At 43.3% G+C, this 13,382-nt stretch overlaps 1 protein-coding gene across 2 annotated transcripts in view; it reads right to left on the reverse strand.

Annotated features, from left to right (window-relative positions):
• FAM120A (family with sequence similarity 120 member A) overlaps positions 1-13,382 on the reverse strand; it is a 114,321-nt gene that overhangs the window by 33,653 nt on the left and 67,286 nt on the right. For both annotated transcript variants that reach the window (XM_059656455.1, XM_059656454.1), the window contains exons 8-10: positions 12,647-12,734; positions 10,737-10,964; positions 8,047-8,221 (exon numbers count right to left, since the gene is read on the reverse strand). In XM_059656455.1, coding sequence (XP_059512438.1) covers positions 8,047-8,221; positions 10,737-10,964; positions 12,647-12,734 — 491 coding nt within the window. The remainder of the gene's footprint in view (positions 1-8,046; positions 8,222-10,736; positions 10,965-12,646; positions 12,735-13,382) is intronic.

The raw sequence follows: 13,382 nt of genomic DNA on the forward strand, positions 1-13,382 counted from the left end.
TAGTGCCAGAAGTCTCCTTTGAGTTTCTCAACAGGCATCCATATTAAACCTATCTTCATTCATTCACTTCTTTCCCTTTCGTCAGCTTTGCTCTTGTCTCTCTTTATTAATTTTTTTAGCATCATTTTATTATTTTATGTCGTTTTCATTCTAGAAGTGAATTTTTGGTGGAGAATTTTCATTCTTACATTCCGAATGCTTACACCTCTACCTACTTTATGTTCCAAGTCCCACATCACAGGTAAGTGGAGGTTGGAGATGCCTCTTACAAGTGGCTGTTCCCCTTGAGGCTTCTCTGAAGTTGCCCTGGACAGCTGTCCACACTAGCTCTGAGGGACCGAAGTTTGCCTGCATTTCCCTGGCATGAAGCTGTGTGCTCAGATCCCACACCCCTCGCAGTGGCTAACGGTGAGCCTCTCTACACACTAGCACCCAGGACCGTGGCTGATGCTTGTGAAAGGCCTGACCAATCCTCGCGGGGACATGCAGTCAGTGCCCGCCAGGAGCACAGGATGGGGCGGGGGAGACTTCAGCTGTGAAGAAGGTATCAGATGAATTAATGTCCTCTCATCCTTCTATGCATTTTTGTTGCCTAGCTGCACTATTCATGACAAGAATGGCTCAAATCTAATTTCGGAAATACATGTCTTTATCAGACAAAATAAATGTGCAATAACACAAAGCTTTGTTCCAAAGCAAAGCTGTTCCTGGCTTGCTTTATTTTTAACACGTGTGTATCTGTTTTTAAACAACTCAACATTTAGAGATCTTTTGTGTATACCACCACTTAATAGCTGGGGAACCTTTGGCCAATTACCGGACAGGGCCAAAACATGGGTGAGGCAGGTGAGGCACCCAGGGTTGGGGCACCAACTTCCCTGTCACCCCACCCTCAATCCTGGAACCAGGAATGACAAAAGGGCCAATGAGTCACTCTGCAACAAGACCCCAAAGAAGAAACACAAGGGCACCTTATACCCTTGTTATGTGGTAATAACTGGCTCAGTACATTAGATTAACTAACTGAAGATTGGTATTTTATAGATTAATGAATTCCAAGGAACATTCATTTTGGGGTTGACATGTGGCGGCCCCTGCTTTCTAAGATGCCAACACAGGGTGGCTGGCACACACAGCACCTCCTCCCCTCCGGCTCCTGGCTTCTTCCTGAGGCACTGCTGTTCAGGAGGGAGGGCAGCTCACAGAAACAAGCAGATGCAAAGGGGCCAGCCAACAAGTCATCTGGGCTCTTATTTCTACAAAACCACTGGGTATGCAGGGATTCTCTGGATGGAACTGGGCAATCGATTTCAACACCCTGAGAACATTCTGGGCCTTAGCCAAGAGCACTGTGGTGTGATGGCAACGCTTTAGAAAGACAAGTTCATGCTGCCTTGTTAAAGCAGAACAGTCGGCTGATCCAGCCGCTGGCCATGAAAAATCTTATGTCATCGTAAACAAAATTTCATCTTGTCTTCACTACTGACAGAAAAGCTGACAATTGCAAGGTAAAAAACAATGTTAGATCATCTTCCTTACCTTACACTAAATCGAATTTTTACATTCGAAACAACTCGTCTTCTTGCCACCAGAAGCTAAATTTATAATGCACTTTCATTATGGAAAGTACCTCTTGCAAATAAAATTTCAGTAGATAACACAGTGTTATACTTCACCTCTTAGTAAATGTTTACCTCCAGACATTAGTCATCCTCTACCTTGGAAGATCTGTTATGATGCTGATTTTGAAATCCGTTCCAGACCAGAAATAACGAACATGTTCCATTTTGTAAGCCAATTCCAGCTGACTTGTAGGAGCTGCCTATAGGGCAACACAACGAAGTACGTCTCTAAACTCAGTGCCAGGACACTGTGACCAACACCAGTGCCGGCTGGGGGCTAAGGAGTGACAGTTTGGCCTGTACACAAAGTGGTTACAGGTGAGAGAAAAAGGAGGGGACAGAGGACTTCCAAGACTGCGACCACCTGGATCTTTGGTCTGTGTCTGTGTGTGCATGTGTGCACACATGGGTGTGTCTGTGCATGCTTTGTGTATTTGGGGTGGAGTCTTTTACTTGCTGAGCTTTCCTGGGGTTATGGTAAAAAAAGCCACACCACACAAAGAAATAAAAAACAAACTCCAGTTTCTTCATATCAGGGCAGAAACAAAAACATCGGTACAATAACAGCTCAGCGCCTTTCCTCCTACTGGGAAAAGTGCTGGTTAACTTCCGCAGTCGGTACACAGGTGGAGGCCCAGATGGCTCTACATCTCCTTATGCTGACAACACCTCTGTGCACACACCTCCATGACTCTCAGGGGTAAAAGACTGATTTTTTCCCTTCAAGTTTTCTATGTCTGAAGCTAAGGGCTGCCCTTGGTCCATAAAAATATACATGTACAGTAGACCACCGGGTACAGGGACAAACATGGTGTTTGAGACACATAGTAAATGCTATTCTAGTCTTTCCTTTCCCTAGTAATATCATTCCTAGTATATTAACTCAAGTTCAAGGGCCTCTGACTTAAATATTAATCCAAGAGTGCCCTCTAAGCCAGGCCGCCTTCCTATGTCTCTGGAGCACGGCTGTTCAAAGTTCTGAGAGGAAGAGGCAGTTCGCTAATGCTAATTCTAGAAAGCTTTGTGGAATAAAGAAATTCAGATGAACAGATATAAGCAATCTTCATATATATTTTAAAAAGTACACTAATAGTGGTCATTTGAAGTACCGTTTGTAATACAATCCACAGTGGACAAATTTAATTATTTTTAACAGCAGTCTCAATTATTTGACACAAAATTTCCAAAACAAAAAAAAGGAAAAACCAATGTTCTCTTTGGCTTTTCTTGATAGTTTAAAAAGTAAAGAATAAATATGGAGAAATCCATTATAAGAATAGTACTCATATTTTAACTTGCTTCCTATTAATATAAATTCACCTCATGTTTATAATTTATGTCCACCTACTGTCTACAAGTCTGTTTCTTTTACTTACTTAATTTTGAGGTACTGGGGAGACTTATTACAAACAAACAGGTCAGTTTTATAAAGAGGACAATAATTTTAAAACGTGCAACTCCCTGAGCTTTATTTCCTGATTTTTAATTCTTCTAAGATAGCTGAGGCAACTCATTGTCCTGCTGTCTTTTTATTTATTTAATGTTTTAATTGATTTTTTAGAGAGAGCCGAAGGGAGAGGGAATAGAAAATCAGCGATGAGAGAGAATCACCCATTGGCTGCCTCCTGCACACCCCCTATACTGGGAATTAAGCCAGCAACCCGGGTATGTGCCCTGACGGGAATCAAACCAGTGACCTTGTTTCATGAGTGGATGCTCAACCACTGAGCAACATCTGCTGAGCTGTCCTACCATCTTTTTAGCGCCTGAGCCCTTTCTTCTGGTCCCTTCCATTCACCCTGGGGGAGCATGCTGGGAACCTGAGCCCAGAGGCTGAGTAGTGCCCCTAGGAAAAAGAGCCACAGGGCAGCAAAGGCCAGAGCTGCCTCCAGGGCAGGAGCATGTCTTAGAAGCAGCTCCCTCACCTGATTTCACATACAAAAGGCCTGTAGGCCAGGGCTGGCTGAGACCATACCTGTCTCCGGACAGCCTTTATTCTAGCAGCTCTAGAAGCAGCTTCCTGGTCCCAAATCCTCCACTGCCACCATACAGCTGCCACCTCCAGCTGTCACTGCCACCACCCAGCACATGTGGGCAAATCTGCTTGTGTGGGGTCAGGAGTCTTTTGCTGGCCCCACTAGTGGGACATGGAATTCCACAAAAGTGACTTCGGTAGCATACTGCCATTACAAACACATATTCTGAAGTATTCCTTGAAATCAATATTAAAGAACCTAGGGATGGACAGAGAGCAATAGAAAATAATCTGCCAGCATGTAATACAATACGATTTTCAAAGGCTATAATTTTCTAAGGATCTGACTGTACATAAACTACGTTAGCCATATAATGACTTTAAAGTGAAACATTGATAAATCACACAAAAATTCATTATAGATTAGGATCAATTAATCATGAGGACATATGTCTTAAATTTACTAAGAGTTAAATATTTTTAAACAACCCTTCAGACTCAATACGCCCTTTAACGAATTCTTTCTGATGACCACCCTCCATGGAAACGCCTGTCACAGGGGCCACACAGCAACATGCACCTGCATGAACAGTGTTCTGAGCTGTATTAGATCAAAGCCCACATTTTCAAAAGTGGCTGCATCCCCCACGTGAGTAGGCAGATTCACTGGAACCCACATAGCATGGTTTTGGCTACCAGACACCAAAGTGGACGGCAAAGCCAGCAGGTATTTGAGGAGCATATCTGTCCCAAGACCCCATGGTGCACTTTTACATGGCTTATGAATCTTCTGCAAAGTCCCACTGCCTTCATTTCACCTAAGAATGATCGCAGGTAAAACAAGACTTTAACAGACTCATCTTTGAAATCTTGTCAACCAAGAACTCCCCAGAAACCGTTCAAGGTCAACCTCTTTCAGCACGACCAGACACTGTCATTTTCCCCTCTCATCCAGAGTGCCAAGAAGCTTACAGCATTTTCTCCTTAAGGACATAAAATGTGCAGTCACTTAGCTGTTCCAGGCATGGCCACCTAAAGCTGTGGCACCATCAGAATCAGTGTTTAGAGCCAGCTGGAACCTAATGAAGAGTCCTAGGAAGCAATCTTAACACTGCTAAAGAGGACAGAGAGTTGCAGAGTGCACAGAAGATTCCACGGACAAAATTCAACCATGTGGAGATGTGGCGTTCTAGTTATGAGATTGGTGGATGTGTATTACTATATATAAGCCTTTTCTGCAGGCTGTTTTCCCCTCATTAACATAACGAATGCATGAAAGAAGTTCAATGTTATCAGCTCCACCAAAAGACCACGATTCTAAAGCCACTTGTAAATGTTTCACTCACCAAACTTATAAGCTAAAAGGTCTCTCAACTTGCAAATTCACAGGTCAAATTTACACATCTTTCCAGAGGTAAATTTTTATTTGTAAAAGCACTTTAATAATACATTTCTCTAGATAACATTCAAGTTCCAGAGGCTAATCCAGCTTTGTCTAGAGAGGGGGCATCGAAACCAGCCTTTCTTTCCCATTTCAAGGTTTTCTCTCTGCCACAGTCCCTATCCAACCCATCTTTCTAAAAAGAAATACCACTCTTTCCCAAACTTCAGTGGCTCTTCCTTGCCCACAGAAAAGTCAAAACCCACGTTCCTAAGTCACCTGAGCAGAAAACACTGCACTGTGTTTAGCTGACCTTTGCCAGACCCTTAGTGACTATGCACTGTCCACACGAGCGTCGCTCTCAATACCAATCACTCTGGGTCTCCATTCCAACAAGCCCTGTATTTGCATCAGTTACTCATTCACTTTTTTACTGCTGCTGGACACTCCCCAAGGAGAGGGACACACAGCATTAACAAACACATATCCAACGCGCCATTTAAGAAGTATTAAATGTTGGACTACACTTGGCCATTTGGTGCCTTGGCCCTTCTGTGATAGAGGAACACCCCATTCCAGTGTCACCCCTAAGTCCAGGCCCTTTTCCTTGTAACAGCTGGCTCCCTTTCCCAAACCAAGCCAGACATATTTCAGTCCAGTTCTTGCCTTCACCAAGAAAGGTAGCCCGAGAACCCCACACCCCCTTCCCAACTCACCCTAACATCACTCCTCCTCCTATTCTCTTTGCTAAATTCATCTTCTTTCCCCACTCAGTACTTCCCATTGGCCAAAAGTAACACAACAAAAACCAACGACTCTATATCCTGCACTTAAAAACAAATCAGAGGAGTAGGGTGGGGAGTGGTACCGAGAAGGAAAGGAAAGAGAGATGCCTACTGAGTTGTCTCTGAAGCTAAGGCCTCTTCCACTCATCTCAGCCATGTCTGAAGAGGAATGCTGGCGTGCCTGCCTCTTCCTTTCCTTTGCATCCCCCAGTGCCTCTCCCACTCGATCTAGAGTCTCACAGAGCCCATCTGAGTCTTCCCAAGCGTATCACCCATCTCCCTTCTTCTCTGATCACTCCATTCCAAGGCCCTCCTGCCCCAGCTAGAGAGCTGGCCTGCTGCCGGCAAGCTGACCCTGGCATTTTTCTGTGAGATAGTGCTGGGCCCTGCGGTGTGGTCTACACACACAGCCCTTCACGACAACCTGCCTCTCTCTTGCTTATGCTCAGAGGATGCCAGTCCATTAGTGAATACCTACCCCTGCCCTTTGCTTCCCCTACTGTCTGCTAACAGGACAGCCTCTCCCAGGCCAGCAGGCACCTGCAACACCAGGTACAAAAGAACTGACGAGGAGGGAGGGAGCATGCTGCATGTTGCTAGCTGTGCATTCCAGTATTTTTAAACTGCAGACCTGCAGCACGGCAGAAGAGATTAATACTCATTTCCTGAGAGTACCTGCAGCTCACTGCGACACAGAACTTCCTGAACTGGAGGGCAAGGACAAAGCAGATGCGAAGGACTCACACTGCCTACTGCTGAAGGTGTGAACGGAGCACACCACCCACATTCAGGCTGCTGTGAACACTGCAAAGGGGAGCTGCCCTGGAATTCACCTGAGGGACCCCAGGTTGAGATCACTGAAAACGGCTGAGAATTCTGTTGTATAAAGAACTGTGTTCCTGGAACACACAAATAAAAATAAGAATAGCCTTTCACCACGAAAACAAAAATGATGATACAGTGCTGAGGACATGGCAGGAAGTCCTGCATGGTTCTGTGTAGCACATGCATTCTAGGCCCAGCAAAGAACCAAAGGGGGAGGGAAGGGTTTCACAGCAGAGCCAGGTGGCCTGGGGAGGCCAGCACGGAAAACTGAACCACCCTGTGCAAAGGAAGAAAGGTCCTTCTTTTCTGAGCATATGAATCATGACGCAAGGAAAAGGTGAGAGTATGTACAAGGTGAGAAATGTACATCAGGAGCATACGGGGCCTCTACAAAGAGTGCCGCTGACAAACTGGCCCTGACCGAGGCAGCTAGAGGCGGCCCTTTGGGGTCTGCACCACCTTTTCCAGCTACAGTCGCACAAACAGCCCAGCACCACTCTTAGCACAGCTGTCCTCAAGCAGGGGTAGTGACAGTCAGATGCTTCATTTTAAAGGCTTACAGAAATCATAACTTTGTCATAGTAAAAAGGACAAGTTAAGAATCTATGGACCTGAGTTTTCAGCATTGCTAGAATCTCTGTGGTTAAATTCCAAAGGTAAGCCCCACTCGTACACCCGTCCCTGAGGGGGTCAGCTACACCCATCCCCCAGGTCTGCACTGACCTGGCCCCATGCAGGTGATCTGTCACTACTTCTCCTTAGTAGGTGCACAAGATTGTAGTCTACAACTTCACAGTTCATAATATTCTTATTTCAGACTATAAATTTTGAAAAACTTTTCTATATTGCCTACTAAATATACAATGACTTTTATATTTGCTATTAGTAGATAATATTACCTAGAACAAAAAGGCACTTTTACTAGAAGATGGAAACCGCTTTGAGCTCAATGTTTGCCAATGTTTGAAATAATACTTTTTGTCTTTGTACTTCTCCCTCCACCCCAGAGTGGATCAGCTGGGATCTGAGGGAAACCATCACACACATGTGCCCTTTGGCATCGGGGCTACGTGCAGCAACACACCAACCACACAAAGTGGTGAGCGCACAGCTGGTGGGACCTCTCAGGAACACTGACCTCTGCAGAGCAGACACTGCCGTCACCCTGCTTGAGACATGCTAACCACAGCAGGATAGTGACTGTCAGGGCCATTTGCACATCAGTTTAAGGCATAACCTACAGTTTTAGCATTTTACCAAATAACCACTATTACTGAGATGTTACTGAGAGAAAAAGCTCGTGGTTGTCCTCCTTTCCTAAGAGCCCAAATGAAGCCCACCTTCGCTGCGAGGGGGCACTCAGGGTGATCTCAGTCATGATCCTTCTAAGGCTTTAGAAAATGCACATGAGATTATGAGGAACCGAGGAAAACAAACAATGGATTTTACAGTACATACATTCTGGTGGAAGTCTGTTCTTTCTAAAAGCAAGTCTCTCAGTTTTCTTTCTGCTTTCTGCCAAGCTAAACAGGACTCCGTAAACATACTGACGAACTGGCCTATAGAGCAGGGCGGCGGGAGGCAGGTCTTTGCTGGCTTCATCTTCAATAGAAACAGCAATTTTGATTTCACCCTTTGCATGGAAGAAAGCAGAATAATATTGCACATTTTTCATGTTGAATTTACAATAAACTCCAAGAAATATACTGTATTATCTCCAGTTAATGACATTGCAATTCTATTCCAAATCAGTTACTTCACAACTTGTCTACATCAAGATTTTTAGGGAGAGTTCATTTAGTAGGTTGTAGCCAAAACATATGCTCAAAGAGTCAAAATAAAATCTACATGGTTTTATTTTCAATCTGGAACCAACAACAAAAGAAAACCACATGACTGATCCCAAAGTCTTTGAAACAATCTAGACAGAAAATATCAGATGGCCAATAGGATAGAAAATGCTGAGAACCTGCAAATTTTATGAGAGTCAGGATGGTCATATGTAATGGAATTCATAATTTTTACTGACCTACATGAAATCCAAGAAACTAGTATCCTGAATATCAAATGGTCAATTTTTCTTTACCAATTTCTTCCATAAAAAATTACCACATAGAACTCTCTGTAATGCTGTTTATTTGTAAAGTTTTCGGCATGTAGCAGGCCTCCACCCTAGTGCAGCCAGTACTTGAAAGACATATCTCACTGGGTGAGTGGGCATGACAGCTGCTGAGACAGAACATGAAGGGCGTCCATTCTGTTCACGGTCCCAGGCCAGCGGGGCAGGGCTTTCACCGTGGTGCAGGACCATGCCTCCAGGAGACAAATGACTACTGTGATCATAAGCAAAAACTCTGTGGTCCAGCCTGGATATTTTATGGCATTGAGGTGCATCAAGAGATTTTGCAAGGAATTTTATTCACATATATTTATAACAGAAAAATATGTTTATGACCCTCAATGTCTACTAAATTTATTCATATATCTCTTTTAATAATAATTTCATAACAGTTGCTGTTTCTTTCACACACATTTAACTTCAGAATTGGTCCTTCTCCTGACCCTCAGAACCTTTATATGCTAGCATGGCGAGCACTCTCACCTAGGGAGTACCAATTCCCTCAATACAATGAGGTTTTGAAACTCTACGTTCCTACAAAGCTTCATCGCAGTGAGACTGCCTCCGCGTAGACAACTTGGTAACAGAGGTGTGAACTCACTGAAAGCAGCAGGCCTTCCAGTCTAAACTTTTCCCTAATACACTGAAAAAATTTTAGGTGACATTTTAAAATCAGAAAAGACAGTCAAGTTTACTTTTCTTAACCACAATCATTTTTATCAAAATTTGCCCTTGAAATCAGTGAGTAATGAAGATGAGCAGTTTGCAGCACTCATATTGATCTAACAGATCGCCCAGCCATACCCACCAGCGTGGCAGGGCACACACAGCAGGGCCCAGGGACTTTATATCCCAAACCACACCAGGGGAAAAGGGCACAATCTTCTGAAAACCTTGGTTCCTTTAACTTAGCAAAATGCTTATCCATCAACAGTAACTTTTCACTTACCCTTACAATTTATGTTGAACCTGAAAAATAAAATGTTTACTTTACAATCACAATTTCAAAAGTGATACTTAATACACGGATACCCATATCAAATAATAGCTGAGATTTGGAGGCAATTACAATTTAAAAATAAATTAAAAGAGTTGAGTAAATAGTACTGGTCTAAATAGTCTTCGGTTTATAAACGTAAGCAATGTTGAATTAGTTAACAATCGAAGCCCAGCTGGGGGTGCTGGAAACAGGAGTAACTTTTGCATTCGCTGCCTCCCTTTTACAAACCACAGATGGATTGCAGAAAATAGAAAGAAAAAAGTCTGATTATACACGGTGGTGTAGATGCTGATGAAAACATTAAAAACACATATAGTAATAAACCAATTCTGCATGAGAAGTCTGGTCACCAAGATAACTTGTTAAACTATGAGTCTGTGATAATATGTACCAAGATAAAGACTACAAATCACTGAAGAAATTTAAATACACATAGATCCATTCAAGACACCAAGAATCAAAACCAATTAATGCCACACTGAATAACTATTTAAGCATGCATTTAATAAGACTAACAACATGAAATTATTACACTATGTAAAAAGATAAATTGCATGTTCTTACTAGGATTATGTTACAACCCCTGTATTCCATTTTTTGCTAGAAGTGCTTTAAAACTCATACTCAATGAGATGGAAGAACAAGTCAAAATACACAAAGTCTTCTCAGCCACCCACACAAGGGGGCATTTCTGGGGCTGATAACCATATTCGACATTGGAATTAAACCTGACATTATGGCACAAATGCAGTGTAAGAAATTTTGAAATTAGAAACAGAGAATAAAATTACAAGTCAGAAAATAACGTGATGTGTCATTAATTAGAAGTTTAAGAAATATTTTATACTACATTGAAGGAGAAAATGAGACTTTTCCCAAGTTCTTTTATTGTATTTACAAGTATACATTTTTGTTATTTTTACTCCAAGTTTAGAAAGGGGAAAATGAATTCTGTTTCAAAAAATTTATAAGATAGAAAAACAGTTCCAAAGCAAGCAGCCATACCCCAGGAGTGACCACTGCACATACCTTTGTCAGGACGTGGAAGATGTACGGGTACATCAGCCCCTTCTTGTGACGGTGCTCGGCTACTCTCAGCACCTCGGGTGCAACAGGGGGCAGAGGTGGGGTGGTGATATCCATGTGGTTCCTGGTGGGCATGGAGAGGAGGCATGGAATTGGCTGGACAGTGCCAATCTGGCTTCCCTTTCCTTCAGCAAGCTGGCTGCCTGAAGAGGCAGTGGACGAACCTTCTACCTACAGAGCAATGGGTGAAAGAGGAAAACAGGGTCATGCCATGCTGTCCGTCCACCTGTGACACAGAGTCCTGTCTAGAGACACAATTAACACCGTCACGACCGGAAGACGAGGGAGCACTGACCCACCCCTGTGTGGACAGAGGGAGAGGTGAGTGGATGCGCACCTGCCTGTGTTTGGGGGTGGGGGTGGGGGGGGAACATAGCTTTTCCCTTGAGTGCCCTGTGGGGAGACAGTAGCTTTCTGGGCTTGCTAACCCATGTGGCGAATTTCTGTTTACACTTTCCTTGCAGACTCTGCCTAACACCAAGTAGGCATGGTCCTCTCTACAGATGAGGAAACTAATGCTCAGAGAGAGCATGTCATTTATCTGTGGCTATGTGACCAGTAACTTGTGGAACTAGGACTCAAATCTAGGCCTGACTCAGCTGTGTTCTTCACCACCACAGCTGGTATCTAAAGAATAATCAAAAGCCCAAATGGTTTGATCATTATAAAGCCCCAAATTAATTACACACAGGAAGGTGTTTATGAAAAATTAAAGCAAAAAACAAACGAATTCCACTAAAATGGGTGAGTCTATCTATATATACTGACACAGAAATCTGTGTCTGATATATTATTAGTTGAAAACTCCCCAGACTGTAAAAATCACCTGCCAAAATAAGGAATGTGTATAAATAAATAGGAATGAGAGTAGAGCATCGCAAGGCAGTGGGACCAAGGGAAGGGAAGGCAGAGGGGGCTCTTAGTTTTCTTTATAAACTTTGGCAAAGTCTGAATTATTTATTAAGAGCAATTATTATTTGTACAATAAATTATTTTTTTCTTTCTCACAATAAATGTCGGAAATAATACTGCTTATTGTTTGATTCTATGTCACCCTAGATATATATTTTTCTGTTACGAAAAAAAAATAATGCATTCTTTACAATGGTATGTAATTAAGAGCTGAATTTTACCCCTTAAAACACAAAGCGCCACGCTTAGTCGTAAGAAGAGCAATGCCTGGAAACCTCCGAGTGTCTCCCACAGGCCCCGTTTCACAGGATGCAGACACACTGGAAGGTGCTTGTAAACAAGAAGCATCCATGAAGCTTATTTATAGGACAATCATTCCACGGTGACAGTATTTCTGAGTTTTAAGTGGATTTCTGATATTTTGTCACCTTGTATGTAAACAAGCCTTTTCCAGCCAGAGACCTTGTCTCTAAGTGATTGCCTATAGGAACAGATGTGGCTTTGCAGTTAAAAAGATACTTCTATATATCACCATTAATAGCTAGGAGCAGAAAAAGGGGAGAAGAGAAATGTAGTTTATTTTCATTTTTACTGTAGACATCACAATGCTTTCTCACTTAATCCCCACAAAGACCCTATAAGATTGCGGTCGCCAACCAGTGGTCCATGAGGTCCGAAAGGTTGGCGACCGCGGCTATAAGAGACAGGGCTCTGGACAGCTCTAGTGCTTGGCCAGACTTAGGCAGCCAGCAGACAGGGTGAGATTTCTACCAGCCTCCTTCCCCTGCCCCATATGACTGTGATTGCCCTTCCCCCTGCCAATGTCTGTATTACTCACAATATACTTAAAAAGACAAAGAGTGTTTTACTTTCAAACAATTCCTAATACCACATGCTGAAAGAGCCAGGACTCGAGAGAATGAGAGGCGTGAACCTACTACCTTTGTTTGGTCTCCTGGGTCTTCCCGCGCTTGAGGCTCCGAGTGGCTTCCTGTCTTCTCCCAGCCAATTTTGTTCCCACTGACATGGCTGAACATAAAATGCACATGATTACTGTTAGTGTCAACTACTTCCCACACATGCTCACGAGATAAGAAGGGCCTGTGTGACAGACTCAAGAATAACCCTTGTGCTGTACTAATCTCGCCACCCCCAACAATCCATCTCTAAGGAGAACCCTACATGGGAGCACTTTCTGCCTATTTCCAACAGGTAGGTGATAACCACTCACTGTGGAAGAGAAAGCAAGTGCCTAACCCATGCCGACCACTCAGCATCAAGATGGTCTAGGATGTGCTGGCGCCACGAGATACAAAAGACACAAATGCAACATTCCCTTTTATCTTGGAGAAACAAGATAAAAAAAACCCACATTTAATTGACAATTGTCAGGCAGTAGAATGTTAAGTGTTATCTGAATCACGTTACTCATAACTTATAAATAAATGTAAGGTATTCTGTGCCAAGTGGCAACACACAGGGAGGCCAGCCTCCTCATGGGAAGGCTCGTGGGAGGGAGCTAAGACTTGGGTGACACACAAGGCCGAGTCAGAAGTAGATGGTACCTCCCAGGCCTCAGAGAGGAAACAGGTTTGTGAGCTCAGAGAACAGGGAGTTAACTGAACTTTATTTGGGGAATAACTTTACTTGGCAAAGTAGTAAAAAATGGGGTGAGGA

This window comes from Myotis daubentonii, chromosome 11 (genome assembly GCF_963259705.1).
Source record: "Myotis daubentonii chromosome 11, mMyoDau2.1, whole genome shotgun sequence".
NCBI lineage: Eukaryota > Metazoa > Chordata > Mammalia > Chiroptera > Vespertilionidae > Myotis > Myotis daubentonii.